Raw genomic sequence first — 23,894 nt, 5'->3', positions numbered from 1 at the left:
TATTTCTTTCTTTTTATTTTTCTATATCAATTCAGCATTCCTATCAGTAACTACAGCTCACTGCAGGGGCACAGCCTCCTGAAAGGATTTGTCAAGACCTTGTTTGGAATGGTGGCGCTGAACTGGAAAAATCCCTAGGTGGTTCTGATCCCTCTACTTGCCTCCTCCCCCCGACTCCAATCCCCATGCCAAGAAACCCTACTATGTATCATAATCTTCTCTCAAAATACACAAAGGCAGATTTCTCCATTGTGAAAGCAGAATCCTGAATCATAAAATATACTGAAAGTAATCAATTTTTGTGCCTTCCTTCAAGGTAGGCTCTATCATCAAAAGGTTAAGTTTGTGTAACGAGAAAAAAAATTCCCAAGTCTGCAAGAATTAAGAAGAAAACCTTTATCCCCAGGTCTGTCATTAATCAGAAAAGTAAAGTCATTTCAACTAAGAATAAATTCCTAGCAAAAATATTAAGTATTTAAAGTGGGAAAATACATAATGTATAAATTTTTTATTGTAATTTTAGGCCTACTCCCAAACATTCTTTTTTTAATCTGACTGAATTTACAACTAGTTCCTTTTTAAAATTATATACCTATCCAGAAGATTGCTCTAAATAATTTTTCAGGAGAAAATATCATTAATTCTACCACTTAAAAGCAGAAAAATAAATCACAGTACATCACTAGAGCGAAGGAAATCAAAGACTAAAATAGAAGACCCTAAAGAAAAAAAAATATATATATATGCACACTGTAATTGGCAAGCACTACAGACAAGAGGAATTTTAACTTCAACATCAAAAATGAGAGTCCTCAAGGTGAACGCTTAGGTGGGATTTTTTTTTTTTGCTTTGTTTTCTTTTTTTACCATGAACATGTAATTTATAATTTTTAAGTTTTATAACTGAAAGACAATTTTGACATATAGGAAAAAAAGTACTCTTCACCAGGAACTACATTTAAGATTTTCTCATTAGAAGAAATATGAAGGACTCCACTAGCTTAAGCCACCAGATATGGTATACAAATGAATGCATGCAGTTATGTCCCAATAAAACTTTACAAAACACAAGCAGTGGTGCAGCCCTCAGACAGTAGTTTGCCAAACTCCTGCTTAAAACAGCCCTGTTTTTAAACCAATATTAGATTATTTAAGTTTACAGATACATAAGAGATAAACTATCTACATGCAATTACTCCACTCCATCAAGTCTTTTCTACCTTCAGTGAAAAATGCCACAAGCAGCAGTGGTCAAAACTGCTGACAGGAAAGGAAAGAAAGGTCACTGTGTTAACCAAACCTGTCCCTGAAACAATCACTTAATTTAGATCAATCATTCAACTCAGGATACATGGTCTCCTAGCCTCAAAGACTAGTAAGAAGACAACACATGCATACAAACAACTGCTACTAAATAGGCTGGCTTACTACCTCAGCATGATAGAAATAACCACGAACATCTGCAAAATGTTTCATGGTTTAACATGTTTCCATATGTTTCTTAAGAGAGTCTCATAACAACCCTGTGAAGTACAGAAAGCACTTGGTATCATTCTCATTTTACACAAAGCTCAAAAGCATTAGAGCTAGGATTTGAACCTCCGATACTACCGCATTACACCTCTTCAGTGCAGCTTTCTGCTAGGAGCTGACAACAGAGGTGGAGGCATTTAGACTGAGCCTCAAAGAATGAGCAGGATTTTGATAGGTGAAGAGCCCATAGCATTCCAAGGAAACAACATACACAGAAGTCTAGAAGCAGGGAAATACTATGCGTGTGAAGGGAATGCTGGGTTGGTTCAAGAAAGGCAGGCAAGAGAAATACAGCTAGAAAGATGGGTTGAAAGCATAGGGAGAGCTTTAAGTACCTGACAGTGACTGTACATGACCCTATAGGCAATGAGAAATCAGATGGTTTGGAGATGGAAGAAAACATAATGAAGCTCTTACCATGTGTTTAAACAAAAGAACTGCCTCATATTCAAGGATGTTAAGTTATGAGGTAGTGTTATAGGGAGATTAGACTTTCATAAGTGCTCTGCAGGACTGGATAGATGGGTCTAAAAGAAAGGAAAGTAGTAGCAGGCTATCTCTGTAGTTTCAATGTCTGAATTGATGGTTCCTACAGGTACCCTATAGTATCCCACCCCCAAAAGTTAAACCAGTGTCTGAAATTACCTTAAATTTTCCTACATTTTATCCAAAACTTACCGAATCTTCTGGAGGTTTCTGGATTTTTCCCCAATCCACAGAAGGTCCCTTTTCTTGCAAAAATCTATGAAATAGCTTCCGAAATCCATCAAGGTCTTTTTTAGTGTGCTATGAGAATAGAAGTCGTTGTTATAACTAGCAGAATGCTTAATATTTAATAAAAACAGACATATATTGTACATTTAAAATACCTTTCAGTGAAATTCTTATACGTTTAAAACATGGAGTACAGCAGAGACTTTTTTACACCCCAATTTAAAACTAAAGAGGAAAAAAAGCTAATAGGAACCACACTTAAAGGAATACAAGTAAACTCGCCATCTCCCACCTGTATCATGTAATCTGAACACCATTTGGCCTGTGGGAATTCCAACTGGTTCTCTACATTTACTCACCAATGTATTTCTCTACTTCTTTTAAGTGACAATTAATCTTCACCAAAAGAACAAGAAGGAACAAAAATCAGCTAACCTCAAAACATTAAGTATAAATTGAAATTTGAAAATGAAAAGGATAATCTATTGATTTATAAGTAGAAAAGTAAACACCTGCCTATTCTGGGAAACCTCTATCATAGCTGTCAGAGTAGCGCAGTTCTATTAGAACTGGCTCTTTGGAAAAGGCATGCAGGATATAAGGTTGATCAATTAACTTCTCACAATTTTAACTGAACACTGGTATCCATTTTTCCATCCAATGATACCAAAACACAGATCACATAAATTATAATTTTGTTCTGATTCTTTCAAACTTTAGAAACTTACCAGAATTTAAAAAATAAAAAAGACAATGGTTTTATAATGGGCAAATATTGAAAATCCTTAATTATTGAGCAATCCTAATTTTTTAAATATATCACTACATCTTGTGCTTATTTCAGGCTAGATGATCAGTAGCAGCAATAGCAACTCAGTATGTAGATGGATGAAAGCAAAAACAGTGTAGGGTCCTTACTTCAAACTCATGTGATGGTGCTGTGGTGAGTATCTTTTCTAGTTCCTTCTTCACAGATAATTCTAGTTCTTGTCGAATGACTTCTTGGAACTGAGAAGCGCCATCTTGAGACATTGCTTTGCTGAGATCTTAAAACAAAAATATAAAAACCACAGACTGAGAACTCAGACAGCCATTCAAACAGCTGGTAAACCACAACCAATTTATTTCTGGTGTGCCAGCAAATGAAAAGGGCTCAATCTGGTCCCATCAATCTCCAGGAGGATTTTAGCATTGTCAACTAGTTATGACTCAATAATCATATGCACTCAAATTTGACTGTTTGGTACATCTATATGCTTTACAGGTGTATCTAAAATACTAAACACTTTGGGGGAGATGAAGCAGGTGGAAGTAAAATGATTAATCTTCATTTGAGCATATAGTTCCATCTCCGCTGATGTTTTTCCGTCCTAGCTGTCAAAGCTGGAAAAAAATGAGAACGCCTGGAATAACATTAATAAGGGCATATTTTATAGAACCTGTCCTTATGGAACTGCTGCCTCATAAGAGAACTGAAGGGTTTGGCAACTGAAGCCAAATTGACTCCTTCCTCCTCCAGGACAGATGAAAAATTTAAGGAATCCTTTCCATTTTAGAAGGGGAGCCACTCTAGTTCATATTCCTCCCTAAAGAAGAACCTCTTGAGAGATACTGGCTATTCCAAAGTGCCTCTACTTTCCTGGCATCAAAATTTTCATTTTAAAAGGAGAAGGGCACAGGGCTGCCTCCCTGTTTCTGGTTCCTAATTTCAGCCAAACTTTTCAACGCTCATGTGTGTTGGACAAGACTATCAGGACTTCTGGCATAGCTGGGCACCTCTATGACAGATGGATCTCACTAAAGGTGACAGAAATGCCCCTTAGATGAAAACAAACAAAGAAAAACGCAGAAAAAGAAAACATCCCAGGCCCAAGTACCTTAGGAGAAAAATGCCAACAAGGTTGTTTTACATACTTCATTATCTAGACAGAAATTACCCTGTCTACTTCTTGTAAAATAAGGAACAATCGGATTATTGTTCACCCCCTCTTTATCCTCAATACCTAACTCAATCTTATTTTATAAATGTATTTTTGAAGCTTATGTTCAAACATTTCTTTTGATAGCTAGTTAGTTCTACAAATGTTGGTTAATTTAGCAAAACCATATTTCAATATACCTAAAAACACTCCCACATACCATAAATTCCTTCATTTGTTATCTGGGCAGAAGGAAGCATATAGACAGAATTAAAGGCAACATAATCAATATTTTAAAGATAGTTTTAAGAGCAGAAATTAGTAAATTACTATTAAAAATTAGTAAATATGTAAGTCCTGACGTAATTTAATGTAGACAGCCTTTCCCAAACACTGAAAAATGTTAACAAATGAGTTATTTATCATAGCTCTTCAAAATAAAAAGTATATACACAATTTCCAACACATTAAAATTAAAAAAAATACAAGGGAGTTTGGTGAAAGCACACAACCTAATCCTAAAATAGTGTTTTCTAAATGTGCTTTTCTTAAAGGCTTAAGTTTATGGACTCCAGTAAAACTACCAAAATGACCCACACTGTAGTTCATAAATAACTTCTTTGTGAGCTAAGAAACATCATAAGAAACACACACCTGTATGTTCCATAAACAACATAAAGATATATTTCAACTCGTAAGTAGCAATTTGATTATAATATGTAAAAAATGATGATAATGGATGAACACGTTAGCATAACTTTTTTTTTTGCACATAAAGGGTTTACTTTAAATTTTTTAAGGATAGGATAGAGTTACATAATTATAAAATTATAGAATTAACAGACTTATATTGTTTATACTTATAAATGCAGAGAACAGGTAACTGTCTACACATTGTATGAAATAAAATTAAAAATGAATTCAAGCTTGAAAGTTGAGGTCATTTACCTAATTTTAAAATGCAAATACGAAGACCTCTGAACTATATACATTCACTTAAACTGCACTAATGATGGAAAACACAAAAAGCACAGCATTCCCAAGGAACCACAGACATTTCGACCATAATTATTTTCTGTTATAATAATTGTTCCTATTTTGTCTTCGGAGAACTTTTTTTTTTTTTTTTTTTAAGACAATCACCTCAAGAATGTTTTTAGACAGTACAATTTGTGACAATCAAAACACAGTCTTCTAGGGCTTCCCTGCTGGCGCAGTGGTTGAGAGTCCGCCTGCCGATGCAGGGGACACGGGTCCATGCCCCAGTCCGGGAGGATCCCAGATGCCGCGGAGCAGCTAGGCCCGTGAGCCACAACTACTGAGCCTGTGCTCTAGAGCCCGCGAACCACAACTATTGAGCCCTCGCGGCTAGAGCCCGTGCTGTGCAACAAGAGAAGCCACCGCAATGAGAAGCCCGCGCACCTCAACAAAGAGTAGCCCCCTCTCGCAGCAACTAGAGAAAGCCCGCGCGCAGCAACAAAGACCCAACGCAGCCAAAAAAAAAAAAAAAACTCGAGTTGTGACAAATATCCCTAACTTTGATTGGTTTGATATAGCACCAAATGCAGATGAAGAACAATTTGTATTCCTTCTACCCCTCTACAAATCTTAACAGCTTTTACAACAAAGAACGTTATAAGCCTATTACCTCTTCCACCTCATTGCACTGCTGTTTCCTTCCCCTTCCCCTGGGCAAAGTGCTACTATGAAGTTCTGATTTTAAGTGATTAAAGAATAAGGGCTTTTAAGGAATAAAGAATTTTCAATCTTAAGCAGCTGGCACAGACTAGGAAGCATGGAGCTAGAAACCATTTCCCTTTGCAGTGACCTCTTTTATCCATCCTCAATTTTTTAAGAAAGGTCTGGAATTTCTGGTAGGAAAAGAAGTATAGAACTCAGAAGCTTTCTTGGACTTAACATTCTCAGGTTACACTTCTGGCAATGGCAGCTGTGTTTCTAATGGAAGGTCAATTAAAGAATCCACTGAATAATGCAAGCTTTCTAACCTCCTAAGATGTTTTGTACCACCTCACTTCCTAGCAATAGAGAATTGATTCCCCTCCACTTTAGACAGAGCGTTTTAGGAATCAAACATTTCATTACCTCAATCATAAATCAAAACATTTTTAGACACGAGATGGAGCATTTAATCTACCCTCAACATTTTACAGATGAGGAAACTGAGGGTGAAAAGTTAAATGACCTACCCAAAGTCACAGAGCAGGCTAATGCTGGAAGCAAAGCCAATTTATTCTGAGCCCAATTCCACCACAGTGAGGTAGAAATATCCTGCTCATTTTTTCCCTCCTAGTCTGGCTCTCTTTAATCTTTGGCACAAAATCCCCAAATAACACTCTCCTCTGAAAGCATGTCTATCAGAATGTCTTCTTATGCCCAGTTGGAACAGACAGGAAACTCCCTACCACATGAACCTGGGTTTACTAGAATTGTCTTAGTTGACTTAATGACAATTTAGTAAATTGGGGATAGAACAAGCAGTAGGCCTTTCGAAACTTTTCCCGTACCTCAATTTCCTAATTCTTTCCTGTTTACGAGAACTAAGATTTCAACACCATCGACTTTCCCCTATCCAACTGGAGCCAAAAAAAGGAGGGAGGGGAAGAGAAGAGGAGGAGGAAAGGAATAGAATTGAGAAGTAGGAGACTAGCAAGTGATTGTTTTCATTTCTTAATTCAGGTATTTCATTTTATCCATTTCAGCAACTAAGAAGTGTACATAATACCCTTCCCTGACATCCTGATATTGGCAAACAAAACAACTTCACATTCCAAAGCAGAAAGCTAGCTTCACAAGGAGCAGGCCAGAGATAACACCTAGAGCAACGAAGAAGGTGAGGAGCCCTCCCTCCCAGGCCACCTCCCACCACTCGTTAGATCTGATTAGTCCCAACCTTCCTTGGAAACCCACAATGAAAGGTACCCAAAGTCATAGAATTGGCAAGCTCACTTAATCTTAAACCAGGAAATGACCTGTGAGCCAAATAAGTACGAAACTCTAAGAACGTAATGGCAACTGAAAATAACCACGAATAAAGCCGAGGACATATGCTGAGTAGACTTATGACTTATTAAACCTAAACAGCCTCTCCCGGGCTCTTACTGCAGTCCTTTAAACCAGTTGTTTGCGAATATTCCTCTAGAAAAGCTCTTATTCTTTGGATTCAGCTACCCAGTATTATCTTACATCTTCTCCTACCTCTCTAACCATGCCTCAGTTTCCATAACTGGCTCCTTCTTTCTTCTCCTACTTCCTGGGTTTCCTAAGATTCTGTCCTCAGACCATTTTCCCCCTCAATTATTTCCTTATCGATCTCCTTACTGATAACTCCCAAATACATCCTGATCTTTTTTTCCTGAGCTCCAGGCTCACATTCCCTACTGCCTTCTAGACCTTTTGCACCTGGATAACCAGCTGGGTACCTCAAGCTCAACATGTCCAAAACAAAACTCATCATCTAAACTAAATTCATCTCCCTGCCTCCACCCCTCCCGCCCCGGCACCCCATGGCATTAACATTCTCCTAGTCACTCCGAGGTGACCTAGAAATCTCAGTCACAGTTGGCTCTTTGCTCCTTTCCCCTCACATTACATCCAATCCAATACCAAACTTCCTAACTGAACTGCCACCATTCCATTCATTGCTTTCCATTCCCACTACTGCTATTTTAATTTCACTCTCCTGGTCATGATGACAACAGCTTTCTAACTAGTCTACCCATCTGTCACTCTAATCTGGTGGTACCAGGCAGAATGGATTTGTTCCCTTAAACTGCAACTCTAATCATGTCACTTCTCCATTTGATGGGATTTTCATTTGATGGGAAAGAAATACAAATTCCTTAGCCAGACATACCTTAAAAGCCAAGCTGAAGTACTTTTCTGAGTAGCCAAAGAAAGTGCTCAAGCAGAATGCCTAAAGGCTCCAAGTTCCTGTCTCAATAGTACTTCTAAAACTTTAATATGCATGCAGATCACCTGGAGGGCTTGTTAAAACACACGATTCCTGGGCAAGCTCCCAGAGATCCTGCCTCTGGGTCTGGAGTGAGGAGAATATGCATTTCAAATAACTGAATGCAGCCAGTATTGCCTTGAGTAGCTCTGATATAGACTCTACTCCATTTATTTGAACATGTTTGTATCAGCCATGCATATCAATCATCTTCCTACCCCATTGCTATTCTGGTCACCTATTCTCTGCTCCAAGGCCTTCAGAAATGGCACCAGGCCCAGACTGGTCTAAAGCCTTCCCAGGGACTGGTTTAAATGTGAAACATAAAATGATTCTGGCCAGTGAGCAACAAAGATATAGTTTGCAAAGACCTTTGGATAAAGGCGTTCCTCACTGAAAAAAGAGACACCTGAGAAAAAATAGTACCTTTTCCATCCCTGGCCACAATGAGTACGTGTCCACCCCTCACCTTCAGTTTCTTCTGCCATTTAGTGACTTTGAAGAAAGCTGACCCAATAATGAGACAAATATACTTAACAGAAGGAAGAAAAGACTGATGCAGTCTTTGCACGGAATCAACCAACCCTGGAACATCCTACTTCAAGATTCATGTGATGTAAGTAAGTTCCTCATTTTTTAAGCCAACTGAGTTGGTATTTTTCTGCTCTATGAAATTAAAACCATCCTATTATAAGACTGTTCCAAAACACAGGAGAGAAAAATAGAAATTAAAGGCCCAGTTGTAAATTCCAAAGTCATGAGAATCATCCCAACACCCGGGAAACTCCCTGATCCCTCAGCCCCCAAAAGCTCAAACTCTGTGAGTTGAATAGCATCTACTATTGTGGAGGTGGCATTCCTTGTGTTCTAGGTGGTGGCTTCTGAACGTTCAAAGAGGCCTTCCTTTCTACCACAACTCGGCTATGTGGAGGTTTTAATCTGCGCTGTATCAGACACATATCAAATACCCCCAAAACTTTAATTCTTTGCTGAGATGTCTGTCTGTATCACCTTACGGGCACAAGCCATATAGTGTTATTCAACTTTTTTTCCTATACCTACCTCAACACCTGGCACAGTACAGGCACCTGATTTGGAGATCAAGACTTAACTTCTCATGTTAGTGGTTTGAACAGCCAGGAATATATTATTTGTGTGTCCAATTTAAATGTAATCTCTTCCTAGAAATCTTTCTAAACTAAGCACAGTTGCCCATTACATGCTCATATGGTAGATCCTTGAACCTCCCCTTTGACATCATACTTTCTAAAATTTATTCAATGTATATCTTACCCAACAATATCCAAGAATATATTGTGTCTATTTTGTTCACCACTGTATACCCAATGTATTCATAAAACAGAGCTTGAAACATAGTACTCAAGTAATGTTTATTAATTAATGAGTTAAGCCTATTAATTAATGAGTTAAGCCTATTAATTAATGAGTAAGAGCCTATTATGATACTGCAATGTGCTGGGTATAAAGAAGGTAGAGTCCTGTCCAGTGGAGGTTGTACCCGGTAAGGCCAAAGAGAAAGTGTTCAAGAGCTATGATTTCCAGTCATGGAGAAATGGGGCTAAGAAAAGTATGGTCCGTGTCTTGAGTACCTGAAGTACCTAAGGCTTCTCAAGCAGAGGCTGATTTAACAGTCAAGTATCATGGATGTGGTCAAAGAAATTCCAAACTTGTAGGCAGTTTAGACAAAATGACCTCTAAATTTCCTTTCAATTTTTATTACTATGTATAAATGTCACCATAATGTTTTCACTAACTTTAGAAATTAAACAAAATTGGGCAATTTATATATTCAAATTTAGCTTCATTTAGGAAAAACACAGAAAAATAAAGTTCGTGTCATTCAATCATAAAGAAAAATCAATTAGTTGGTCTTATACAATTTTATATGATCTTTCAGTATTAAAGTCAATATTATTTTAGCTTATAAACTATAGTATGACTGTTTACATTTACATAGATTTTTAAATGACTCAGCCATGTACATCCTAACACTTGCATGGGTCACAGACATATGAATGCTTAATAAATGATTTTTGATTAACAAAAATTAAAAGGTACCAGGCTTTTGAGAACTGTTCCAGCACTGAACATGCAGAGCTACTTAATAATCAAGATTTTTGCTAATCATGCATTGCTTGCTTAAAAAATATTTTTAACTGTTAGAATTTATACATAAACCAGACTTCTCATTAATAATTAACCTTGCTCTCATACAACAGACTAGCTCTTAAAACAAAAACAACAAAAACCAAAAAAACAGAAAATATCACTTCTGGAAAACAGAACATTCAGGAGAGATGTGCCAACTAGCTAAATAATATCACTCTGCAACAAGTTTAATGGATGGTAAGGGGCCTATCACACCCATTTCCCATTTGTTGAGAGGAGAGAAAAGGGTTACAACATAAAATCACCATCAAGGACCAAAAAATGATTTGACAGGCCTGCCGTGTAATTTGATACATGTGCATTTAGATAAAATTTTTAACCTTGGAAAGGCTTTAAGGTCAGTGAGTCTAATTCCCTTATCTTGGAGATGAAACAGAGCCTAGAGATGCTGACTTGCCTAAGGTCACAGTGGCAGCCAAGCAAGAATCCCAACCCTGCTGCGTGGCGCCCTGCCTCTCCTTCCTGGAGGAAGTTCTCCCTTTCTCTGTTACAGTGGTGCATTACGTAGTTTACCACCTCCAGGCTGTATGCCACCAAATCTGAATGAAAACTGCAAAAACCCAAATATGTCTATCAAGTGAAATTACTGCGTGAAGTGAAAACTACATATCAGAATAAGCATTCTCTTGTGCGCTTCAACTTTTCCTTCTATATTGTTTATTTTCTGGGCAATGAAAAATTGAAGAAAGCTTTTATGTACTCTATAAATATTTTATTACCAGGCCTAAGCATTTTACCATCGGCGTAAATGAACCCACAACAGTGCAGAACTGTGTTATTTGGTTTTCCTACACTCTTTGGAAGCTTTAAAATTCTAGTCAGGGTTATAACATAAATGAAAAATCACATCAGTCTTTGCCAGGGCAGCAACCAGAGAAAAACACAAACTTCAATTACCTTTGCAGCCAAAGAGCAAGTGGAACTATTGTTAAAAGGAGTGTCCCCTAGAATAGTCTAACAATTAAAAAGTAGACTAAGCATAACATGACTATTTCATGTACATGAATATAACGAATAGTGGGGTTTTTTTTTAAAGATACAAGTAAAGATCACAGAGGAACAGGGAACTTTCTTGATTTACATAAAAAAACTAACAAATATCTAGCAATGGTTTGGAAAACAAAACATTTTGTTGTTTATATAAGTTAACTAAGACAACATAGCCAATTTCTCCATGGCTCTCAAAAACAATTCTTAATTGTCAAAATGGTTTGGGGGCACAACAGATTTCATTTGGCAATGATGGAGAAAAGTAAACAATGGGACTGTTGGCAGAGGCAGAATTTGAATCCTAGACAATTACTTTGCAACGAACTGAAGGAGATGCTTGCTTACCAGTTAAGAGAACTGGAAAACAGCTTTCAAATGGAGTACTATCCCCTTTCTCACACATAAACCCAACCAAAACACACATAAAGTTTAATTTTCTTTCAATAACTTAGCAAGCCAACTTGCAAAGAATTTAGTAAGTTATTAATAGGAAGATGCATGCCTGGTAGTACAATTTTAGAGACCTAAGACATATGGTTTCAATTAATAGTCACTGTGCCTGGGACAATCCATCAAATTATCCAAGACCAAAATGTCCACAATTCAAACACTATTACACCAAGTTCAAAACATGACAGTTTAGAAAAGAAACTGTAGGCTGTGTAAAAAGGACACCAGTCTAGAAAACCAAGCTTCTAAAGAGATCCCAAGCAATCAAAAGGGTGGTAAGTGAATCATATTTCCACATTCACTAAATCCCAAACCTTCAGAGGATCTCCCCCACAATTTTATTCTAATATTGCGGGGATTTTCTCCACCGGCATAAATTCTGGGTATCAGGATGAATCATATTACATAAAGTTAATAGAGTCAACTCTTAATTATTTATTTTTACAGATAATCCAGAGTTAGTTTAACTTTTAAATATTTGTTTATATTAACTTTTCAGTAATGGATATATCTGACTTTTTGGGAACTCCTAATACCTGCACCTCCACAGAAAGTACCAAATTCAACATGGTGGAAACTGGAAAATTACAATATATTATTTTTTGACCCAGAATATTTTCATTATTAGGCCAACTAATTTTCCTCACACAAATTAAGTATCCCATTCTTTTGATTAAAGTCACTACAATTCATAAAGTTACTACAATTTTCTATGAAGAAAAATAAATACACAGAGAATGTGAAGTGAATGTTAACTGATATTACAACACCTACTGTCCAAAATTAACATCAATTTCCTTTTAATTTTTCAATTTATCTTCAGAATATTAAAACGGCACTTCCAAGAAGTGTACCAATTAATATTTCTTATTTCTCTAATGTCTAATTTCTTTTTTCCCTGAGTGGGCTTTCACAAATGAAAATCATCCATTTTACTAGAAGACCCAGTTATGAAGAACAAAGACAATTTAACCAAAGAGATTACAAGATCCATGTTGGAAAACAAAGTTTTCATCAGCTCAACTCTTTGAATTTCTTTTAATTTTCCATTTATAACTGTGACTCTGAATTTAACTAAATCCCTGTCTCTCTAGCAACATAGTGAATCCTAAGCTACATCTTTAAAAAATGAGAACTGTGCCTTAGTCATTGCTTTGCCACCTCTAGTCCTGCCTCAAATCCATGCCACAACCTTCCTGGGCTGAAAACATCCTAGTCATCTAAATAATCAGCAACAGGCTAAATTTAGTCTTAGGATTTGAGAACAACCAGGCCTAGGCCTGACCTCTACAACCAGGCCCCAGAATGCTTCTCACCCCTGTATTCATATGAGACCCCTCCCGTTACAATTAGTTCAGCTAATCTTCCCTGGCTACGTTCCACTGACCAAACAAGAATCACCAAAAAAAAGTCACTAAAAGAGAATTCCAACAAATGGAAAATCTGAAATACTTTTTAAGTGACACAGAGGTACTCAAACGGCTTCCCTTGTAATATAATAAAGTACCTCAATTTAAGAATATTAAGGGACATTTTTATATAATTTAAGTAGACAAACAGTTTTTTAAAAAGTTCCTCCAGAGACATTCCTGGCGGTCCAGTGGTTAAGGCTCCATGCTTCCAATGTACGGGGGCGTGGGTTCAATCACTGGTGGGGAACTAAGATCCTGCATACCATGTAGCCAAAAATAATTTTTTTAATAAATAAATAAATAATTTCTAAAAGTTCTTCTAAATTACAGTATAAGTACATAACACAGCCTTAGCTGGCTAGATGATAGCAGGCCCAGTGCCATTTATAAATTTCAAATCATGTAGGGAGATTGCTCCATAGCTCTCACAACTTTTGAAAAGCCAAATTCCAAATGGCACTGACTAACATACCTGGCAAAAGTCACAGCCGCTGATGACCCAGCAGGGTCACAGGAGGAGGTGTCACCTCCAACTGTGACAAGGGGCCCTTTCTCATTTAAGTAGTAGTCACATTTATTTAGAAAAATTGTGGGCCCTGCAACAACCCCTGGGATGGAGAAAAATAGCAAATGGAGATGTAATTTCACAGGCAGACAGAAGGTGACCTGAGGGAAGAATACACCAGCAAGGGAATTAAGCCAGAGATCCAGTAAACAGTCCTCCTATGAGAAGTAATTCTAAGTAATTCTAACACAGACTTGGGAGATGCCCAAAGCAAGTTGAAGCTTCTTTTGGCCAAGGAATAATACACACTGGGAATTCTCCTGCCTATTGACATTAACTATTTTTATTAATTAAACATTTCTACCTAATAACTTACAAAGTGCTTGAGAATGGACATGCCTAGCTTTCCTGTAAAGCAGGGGTCCCCAACCCTGTTAGGAACCAGGCGCACAGCAGGAGGTGAACGGCAGGCTAGGGAGCAAAGCTTCATCTGCTGCTCCCCATTGCTCACATCACCCCCTGAACCATCCCCCCACCCCCATCCGTGGAAAAACTGTTTTCCAGAAAACCTGTCCCTGGTGCCAAAAAGGTTGGGGACGGCTGCTATAAAGCACATTGCCTAGATTTGAGGGAAGAGATTCAAGCCGAGAATAGCAACCCCAGGTTCCAGGACATTCAAACACGTGTACACAACACACAGGTATAATACACAGATCTGAATTTCAAGTGCCAACCATAAGGGATACAGGAGAAATCCCAATACAGTACATTGCGTATTGTAAGAGCTCATAATTTTAGTTGTTGATTGGACTGAAACAAAAAGTGTCACCAATTATGTATTCACATCACTGTTCAAGCTTTCCCCTCCAACCCCATACTTTAAAAATATATATATATCAACTCCCAAGTTGCTGGAGGCCTGAACACCAAACCTAGAATAGGAAAATAAAGAACTGTCATAGGTGCATTGTTTGTTTGTGACATGTGGTTATACTCATAGTGGCAATGCTATCCAAAAAGCTACCATCATTTTAAGAAAGGAAAGTAAAATTTACTGGCCATCTAAATGCATTCACGTAATTAATCTCATTTCAGCTTCTCAAAACCCTTTGGCATAAGTACTAATACCCAATGTTTATATAAATAGAAACGGAGGTTCAGAAAAGTTGTCTATGATCACCTGTTAGTAACAGGATTCAAGCCTAGGTCCATCCCTTTTATCTTTCTCAACATTTATGTTAGAGGTGTTAATAAACTACAACCAAAAATGTAGGCTAGGAGCTTCCCTGGTGGCACAGTGGTTGAGAGTCCGCCTGCCAATGCAGGGGACACGGGTTCGTGCCCTGGGTCCAGGAAGATCCCAAATGCTGCGGAGTGGCTGGGCCCATGAGCCTGCGCATCCGGAGCCTGTGCTCCAACGGCGGGAGAGGCCACAACAGTGAGAGGCCCGCGTACCGCAAAAAAAAAAAAAAAAAAAAAAAAAAAAGTAGGCTAAACTACTAAAAAGTACATGGAAAGTCTGCATTTCTCATTTGTCATCCATGACAGATTCTTTCAGAGCATCCACCACTTCAAGACACTGTATTTCCCTCAGGAATATAATATTATCTTTGCCCACAGGGAACTGATAGTCTAGCTGGAGAAAGAAGCCATTGTTCCTGATAACAGTCAGGACTGGCTAAACCCACCTGCCTTTCCTCAGCCCTCTCAGTTCCCCTTCCCGTCCGCACCCAGAGTTACCTTGACTTCGACCCAGAAAAGAGAACAGGGATTAATCAGCAGCCTGATAAGTTTTTTAACATAAGAGGCAATAAAAGGTACTGGAAAGGACAAGGGTTTAAGACACATTTATATATGAATTTCAGTGCTTACTAGCTGTGAACTTTGGATAAGATACTTAAATTTTCTCACCTGTAAGGTCATGATTAAAATCTACTACCTCTTAGGGCTCTTGTGAAGCTTAAATGAGACAACATATGAAAACAGTTTAGAGGCCTAATATTTGTTCAATCTTTTCCTTATGAAGTAGCACAAGCTAAGTGTCAATGAGTGGAAATATCAATAAATGCTACAGCAAAGATCAAACAATTTGATCTTTGCTACCAAAAAAAAATTCAAAAACAAAAATCCCAACGCTTACACTTAAAAACTGATCTGTGAAGACAGCAGAATCATTACCCAATAAAGTTTATCAAAGATCAATGCAGCAGAGTTAATTAAACATACAGAGAGTTTACACTTGAAGTACAAATTTAAACAATGATAAACAGGAGCAAAATCGTGTTAAAAAATTTTGGAGGGGAGAGGTGTCATCTTTTTGTGCAAAATTGCCAATTTAAAAAGAAAACTACCACTTAGAGCAAACTGGATGGCAATTAAATGCAATGTTGGATTGAATCATGGAAAAGTAGTCTAGGTCTGTAGCTTAGTTAATAGTAAGGTACTTGTGATAATTTCTTAGTTTTGACATATGTGCAACTTTTCTAAAAATCTCAAGATAAAAAGCTGATTTTTTAAAAAAAGTGGATGACAAGGGAAAGGAATAACAACATACACAGGTATTGCCACTTTATTTAGAATCTCTTGAAAACAATTAGCCGTTAACAAACAGCAAAGGATATGACATTAGTCAACATGCACCATCTCTGTAGGCTGCACTAAAGCATAACAACGAAGAACACCTGGAGTTTAATATTATTTTTAACTTTTAAAGAGAAGTGACTTGTCCACTTTTCTCTAGCATATTATTGCAATACTGGCTTGCTGGTAACTAAATATTGTTGTTACAAAGTCCAGCAAACTTCTGACAGTTACCTCTACTTTCTATTCTTGACTAAGACATTTATTCAACCTGAACAGAAGCATCTCTTACCACATACAAGGCATAACATGAATTTAAAGTCTAATGACAAGTGACATTTCTGAGCTTAGTGCTAAAGGCAGACATAAGTGTCCCATCTGTTTTCATAATAATGCAGGCAAATTCTCTTACTTTATTATACAAAACTCAAAGAAGAGTTAATAAAGTGATATAAAACCTACTAGGGCATTTTTATGCGCAGGGCCAAATGATGGCCATTACTGACACAATTTTTTTAAGTACATTACATTTATTGAGAGCCACATTAAGTGGTTGTGAACTTTATACTAGCTGTATGTTCAGCAAGATGGCCGAAGCTTTCACACTCTGGGGTCTGCAAGAAAAGGGTTTACTTTTACCAGAAGGCAAATCCTATGCTACAAATTGATGACAGAGGTTTAAAGTAGCACCAATTTCAATGTGTACACGTTACACACACACATACACACAATGTTACTGCTTAACTCAGTTGACAGGCATTCCCTAAACCTTTTTTAACACACATATAGAACTTAGAGAACAATTTTCTAATTTGAAAGAAACCTTAATAATATTTACAGATTTCAAAGAAGGGGAAAAAATAAACACAGCAATGCAGCAAAGTCATTTCTCCTGCTGAAATGACCTCCAGCTTCTACGAGCTATTCCCGGTTTCGCAATAAATGAATCTGAGACTCAAACCACGTACACACAAACGGAGAAGCTGAGAACGCTAAAGCTTCCCCAATAGTCCTGGCTAAACCCACCTGCCTTTCCTCAGCCCTCTCAGTTCCCCTTCCCGTCCGCACCCAGAGTTACCTTGACTTCGACCCGGAAAAGAGAACAGGGATTAATCAGCAGCCAAAGTCCTGTTTTATCATCATTTACAGCCCCTATCCCAGGGAGCCAGAGTGCTACTAACCTGATTTCAGGGAGGCAGAACTAAATGCAGCAGAGTACAGGGGTATAAATTATATGTATCTGAAACGCCAACCCAGCAGCTCAAGACAGCTCAAATGTCAATTTAACGAAAAGGGTTTCGCAAATTGTATCTCAAATGAACATTTCCACTTCCAAACCACCCACCAACCTCTCGACTGCCAGTACCCAAATTCGGTACTGCTAAAGCAACCCGGGAGAAAAAAGAAGCGTGTCTTACCTTGTACAAATCTCGACATTTTAGTGATTTATTAAAATACTCTGGCCTATATATATATGTGTGTCTATATATATTCAAATGCCTAGAGGAGTCACGCTATGGGCAGGTCTCTCTTCCACCCCTGCTTTAACAACCGACGAGTTCCTTCTCCTCTTCCTATGTTTTGCCACTTAAGGGAGTATTCAAAGCGGCTAAAACTGCCTCAAAAAAAAAAAAAAAAAAAAAAAAACACCCAGGAAAACCTTCCGCACTTCCAAAAGACAGAAACTTGGTGCGACCGAGTCGGCTCAGAACTCCAGGCTACACTAAACCCTTGACGCAAATGAGGGCCAGCTGGAGGCTCCCGGAAAAGGTAATATCACACGAACTTAAATTTCATCAATGAAAGAGGCGTATCTAGAGCGGCTACTTCACTGCCCTCCGGAGCTGCACGGCCGCAGGCACAGGCGGGCCGCACCCCCTATTCCTCCTCCCCTCTCTGCCGTCCGGCCTCTGGACAGTTCCCCGGGAAACTCTGGCCAACGGCGGTCCCCGCCCTGCAGGGATCGCGAGGCGGGGAAGGCAGGCAGAGGGGAGCGATTCAACCCTTTCTACCGGCCCATCAACGTCCCGGGACTAAGAGGCGCTCGGCGCGCGGGCGGGCGGGGGCCTCCAGACCAACGCCTCGCTGCTGGGAGCGGCGGCAAGCTTGCCGCGGCTTTTTTCCGGGAGGGGCCGAAGGCTACACGCCCTCCCCCGCAGCGCACGCTGGGGGGCCACCCATGAGGGGAGAGGCGACTCCGAGGGACAGGAGCCCGGGAGGGCCCGCCCCGACCCTCACACATTGTAGCTCCTCCTGGTCGAACCCCAAATTGGGCCTCCGGGGCCAAAGCGGGTCAGGCAGAGGGGCTCTACACGCCTCAGAGAGGGAAACACACTCGCCCAAGGGGTGGTGGGAAGCCCGCCCCGGCCCCTCCCCAAACCGCCACAGAGACCCACCTTCCTCCTCTTCCTTTAGTAGCTGGGAAATTGGGGGCGTTTATGGCGCGCCTGGAAGAAGGCTCGCAGGTTGAGAGAATGTCACCTCTGAGGCAACCTTCTCTCTCCCCCTCTCCCCTCACACATGCACACCTTGAACCCCTCACCAGTGGTCGCAGCCCAGCTTCTGACCTCCTTCGTCCAGCGGGCTGCGGGATCCCGCAACCCAAAGCCCCCACTTTCTCCTAAACACCTCCCCTCCCCCTCCATTTGGAGCAGCCCCCCTCACGGCGGAAATGTCCCCACTGCGCAGACAGACAGGAGCAGCCGCCAGTCAGGAGCCGAGGCGGATTCAGGGCCTGGCCAATGAGGCGCGCGGGAGTGGCAGGGGGCGGGGCGTATGCGTCCAGAGGGAGCCTGGCGGAGGTGGGCTCTGAGCCGGAGCCGCGGCCCGAGCCCGAGCCCGAGCCCGAGCCCGAGCCCGAAGTCGGATGCCGCGCGTTGGGGCTGCGCCTCCAGCGGCTGGGCCAGGGATGTTTCACCAGTAGAACTCCCAGTCTTCCACAGATACTTCAGCAAGGGAGACAACCTGAAGCACGAGTGGTTATTTTTGTCGTGCTTAAAAATGTTTCCGCTTACCAGAGACTGAAGCTAGATATCTATCGGGCGAGTAGAGCCAGAGCACCCCGCGCAACTACCCCGAGAGAGCCCAGGCCCTATCTCGGTAGACACAAACTCTACCCACACATCTGGTCTCCGAAGGGTGAAGATGCGTTAAAGAGTAAGAGTAAGCAGTTGGATGTGTGGGACTTAACTAACAGGAGGAGGAATTTAGGGCATTGAAGAAAACGCCAAGCGAAGGCTCTCACACCAGAACCACCACCCCGGTTCCTATTCCTGTAGAGATTTCCGCAGTGTTAGGCGTTTACTTTTCTGATAAAAGGGGAAATGACTTAAGTTACCCCTCAAGAGGTGCTTTCCTTTTAATAGATTTTTGAAGCCCTCAAGGAAAGAGGATGTTAAAAGAACGTTTGCAGTGAGTCGGGGACTACAAGAGGGCCAGCGCAGCGCCCGCTAAATCACACCTGATGTTGCCAACCCCACCTACCTGTATGACCCAGTGCGTCTGTCACTGGGTGTATCTCAGACTTTACAATTCAGGACTAAGGCACCTGCGTCAGGACAAATGAATTGTCAGCGCTCTGTTTAGGTGCTGGAGGTAAACCATGTCATTCTAGAAGAGTTTGAGGCCTTGGACAACACTAATCAAGGTAAAGTGAGAATTTTTAAATGAATCATTCTGTAAACAAATTATTTTTTTAGTGCTGTGTATTCGTATGGAAATGTTATTGAAGTAACACAGAAAAGGCCAGTGATTCATTTGTCATGCTGGAGAATGATAACCCTTGGTACTATATTTCTTATGTGAAATCCAAAAGGATCACAGCCAATAACCGCTCAGCGATAAAACTGATTTCCCCAAAGAAGTGTGTAAAATCCAAATGTCTACATTTTAATAGCAGCATTTGGAGACTGAAGATCTTGATCAGAATCTCTACATTCTTTGTGTACAGCAGAGAAATTGTTCCAGCACTGAATAAGCAGTATTTATCCATCCATCAGCGTTAACACCAAAATAAAATACTACCAAAAGATTTGAGCCCCATAGGGTTGCTTAGCCTACAAATGATAAAGCTGAAGAGCAGTGAAGAGTCTTTAATTATACAAGGTTTAAGAAGGATGATCAGTTATTTCCTACCTACACAAAAGATTAAGGGGGAGGAAGTAAGTTTTAATTGCAGCAAGAGTATTTGGTAAAACCTAAGAATGACATCTTGATTTATGAGCGATTATATATTGAGATAGAGTACCAAAGGATGTTGTACATTTGCTGCCTCAAGAAATCTCCAAAAAGTAACTACCTGTCTTCAGTGGTTAGGTCTATATCAGTTCAGAGGCTGGCTCTTAGAGAAGTAGCACTCTAGAAGCTATATTCTCAAATATTATTTCAAATGGTGCCCTGTAAAGTGGAATTTCTTTACATAGTGATTTACATTTAAATTCAGAACCCCCAAACATTTTGTAAAAGAACCTCCCACTATCTCAGAGCCACTAGAAACAATCTCACTTGGCAGATCACGTGGGATTAAGGAGGAAAGATCATGGCCGTGGAGAAGTTTCAAGTGTGCTTAAAAGGCTGTTGTCTATTTCTGAAATATATTTACACATTTTAATATCTGAAAAATCACTTTGTGTGTGTGTGTGTGTGTGTGTGTGTGATCCCTTTTTTTCATAATACACTACAGTGGAATTTTCCTTCAAGGTGCATGAAGTTGATATCTGTATCATTAGAAATTTGTAATGTGGATAGATAGATTTACAGATGAAACTTTTGCAGAAACTTGCGGGGGGACAGAATCTAAAGGAAGATGAAATGGGGGCCTGGGAAGGAATGTGTGTACAGTGATGAGTTGGAATGAGATGGATTGTAAACTAAAAAGAAGCCTGAAAGCCAGTTTTTCGCTGGTACTATATATTACCATCCAAGGATGATATACATTCTGCCTATAATTTTCTCATGCCTTCTTTATACTTCCCAATAGAAACATGAGAAAATTCAGTTTAAGTTAACCAGTTCCATGTCCTGGGATGTATAACAACCTTGCCATATCTTTTTCTTTAGATAGGAAAATTCTAGCAACACAAGGAAACGATGGCTACTGCCCTATTTCTAAGCATCCTTTTTGGTGCCTTTTTAGATTTAATGCTTGGCACAGTGTCTGGTACATAGCAAGCACTCAATAAGTGTATTCTGAATGACCAGTTTAGTGCCACTAAATCTTTTTAACTTGCAGTGTTGTATCCTGTTCGCTACTCTTTGAGAGCTGTAAATAAGATCAAATTTATAATTATATTTAGAGGTAAATAATTTTTAAGTTTCAGTTATTTCCACCTAGAATGTGAACTTGGGCCAAGTATAAGAGTAATAGCAGTAAATGCAACGCCATTATGACTTTACAGTAAGCTTTGCTGACTACTCACCATGAGCATTATCCAATACAGGGTCGTTTAGAAATTACTAAAGTATGAAATAAGTGTACAGATCAGCAATGTGTGTGGTCTTTTAATTTTTTCCTTGTCTATCGTACCCCCTTTTCCCCACACACAAGAAAATAAAGCAGTGCAGTTTTGGAGAACACGTCAGAGACATAAAAATTTCTATGTCATGCACAAAGTGTTTAGCCGAGAGACCAGGCAACACTAAATACACTAAACTATTGCCCATGCTCAATATTGGCTTCCATCTGTATCCATCTAAATCCTAGACCACCCACTGAAAGAAGAAAAAGGGGACTACTATTAGTCAGAAGTTGCCAGTTACTGACTAGACCTAACAATAGGGCATTTTATTTGAGTCAGAAGGTAACCAAACCGGGTTAACTGGAAAAAGATATCAAGTAATATCTGTGAGACAGACTACTAATGAATGAGTAGTCTAAAAAATGAATGATGTTTCCAAATACTTGAGAAAGAGAAAGACTTCATTCTTTCGTGTTGCCAATACTCTGTTGTTAATGAATCAGGAAGTTTTCCGAAACAAGTTGTGAATTTCAGTTATTTCAATTATATCCTTCCATTTATTCACAGTATGATTTTTTTAAATTACATTTGAAGGTTATTTAAGTTTATATCAAAACAGTAGCAATTATTTCAAATAAGGTGTTTTAAAAAACAGGGTTGTCTCACATTACAGATAATTGTCTAATGAGTTGATAAACCAATCTTCTGAGTAGTCTTAAAAGTCATTAGGCTCACAAAAATGCAGTTTAACCACATGTGTTATCTTGTTCATGCTTATCAATAATTTCCCTGTGGGTTCTCCTTTGAAAGTTGCATAGAAGGCAGGTCTTTACTATGTTGTCTCCTGTTACTCTTGTTCTGCACTTGCCCAGAGGAGAATGTTGGTCACAAATGGTGATGCCCATAAATTGTTGTATGTCAGTCACATGCCAAACTACATCTACAGACCCCCCTGCCCCGATTATAGATGCAGAGTGAGTAGGCCTAGGAATAACCATAAAGAAACAGTCTGTATTCCCTCAGAGTTTCGAATAAACATAGATCATTAAGTAATCATAATTTGGAAAACAAAAAAAACTCACTGTGAAATAATACATCTCTTGCTAAAGTCATAAGATAGAATAAATATTATACTGCTTTTCTAAGGTGACATATGCATAGATGATGAAGTTACTTATTCTTAGTGACTTTGAAATCCTCATAGAGAAGAGCTGTTAAATAGAAAAGTATTCAGTTTAATCCTTTTTTTCTTCCTCTTTCAACCATATTAAAGATTCCCTGTTGTGCATTCCATCAAACATCTTTTGATGGTTTTCCAAACATCTCTGCTTGGGTCTAGCTTATTAAATTTCCTGCCAGTGCCACCACTGGGAAGGAAGGAATAAAGAACTTCTGTTCCCTAACTTAGTTTCAGGAAATTTATTTTAAGCACTTCATACCTACCACCCTAACTAAATATTAAAGAGAAGATCCTCAAGATTATTCTTTGGATGAAGCCTAAATAACTGGGTAATTATAGGTCATTAAAATGGGTAATATGATTAGCAAATAAAAAATAACTGTTTTTTTCCTCCTTAGAATGAAAAGGAGGAGGAATGTCATATTAGAGAAAAGACCAAAGGAAAAAATGTGGTATATTGCTGTTAAGTTCTGATACCCTTTTTAATTGAACTTTAAAACAAAAATTTCAATAATGATGCACATCTTTAAAAAAAAATCTAGCAAATACCAAAATGCCCATAATGAATAATAGTTCTCTCCTGTTCTGCCCCTCTTTATTCCAGCCCTGTACCCCAGAGGCAACCATTTTTCTTCTGACAGTTACCTCAGTTATACCTGATTGTTATTTCTAAACTCTTATTTTGCTATTTCTTTGGTTTCTGGATTTTAGGCATTGTATGTTTTGACTTCCTGTTACAATAGATATGGACTTAGCTCACTTACACCACCGGCATTCTTTCCTCCATTGTATTAGTTTCCTAAACTTTGTAGAGCTATATTTCCCAACCTTTTCCTCATCATGACACAGAGAAAAGAAGATAATATTTGTATGGCATCCTGGGGTAACGTGGAGGGAATTTGTAGACCTCTATATTGGACTTGGTGAAAAATTAGCTGCTTTTAAAATATATATAAAGTAATGAAAATAAAAATAAATGCAAAGTAATATGGGAA

At 39.1% G+C, this 23,894-nt stretch overlaps 1 protein-coding gene across 2 annotated transcripts in view; it reads right to left on the bottom strand.

Annotated features, from left to right (window-relative positions):
* The window catches only part of UGP2 (UDP-glucose pyrophosphorylase 2), a 51,630-nt gene extending 32,834 nt beyond the window's left edge, over positions 1–18,796 (bottom strand). The window contains exons 1-3 of one of the 2 annotated variants that reach the window (XM_082851945.1): positions 18,660–18,796; positions 3,166–3,293; positions 2,212–2,319 (exon numbers count right to left, since the gene is read on the bottom strand). In XM_082851945.1, the coding sequence (XP_082708071.1) occupies positions 2,212–2,319; positions 3,166–3,279 (222 nt within the window). In that variant the 5' untranslated portion in view covers positions 3,280–3,293; positions 18,660–18,796. Of the gene's footprint in view, positions 1–2,211; positions 2,320–3,165; positions 3,294–17,681; positions 18,252–18,659 lie in introns of those variants that run through there. The other variant, XM_082851944.1, reaches the window with a different exon arrangement.
* Between the last annotated feature and the right edge of the window lie 5,098 nt (positions 18,797–23,894).

The sequence above is a fragment of the Leucopleurus acutus genome, assembly GCF_964270905.1.
Source record: "Leucopleurus acutus genome assembly, chromosome: 12".
Taxonomy (NCBI): Eukaryota; Metazoa; Chordata; class Mammalia; order Artiodactyla; family Delphinidae; genus Leucopleurus; species Leucopleurus acutus.
The sequence above is the reverse complement of the archived record's forward strand: the minus strand, read 5'-3'. Positions and strand labels throughout refer to the sequence as shown.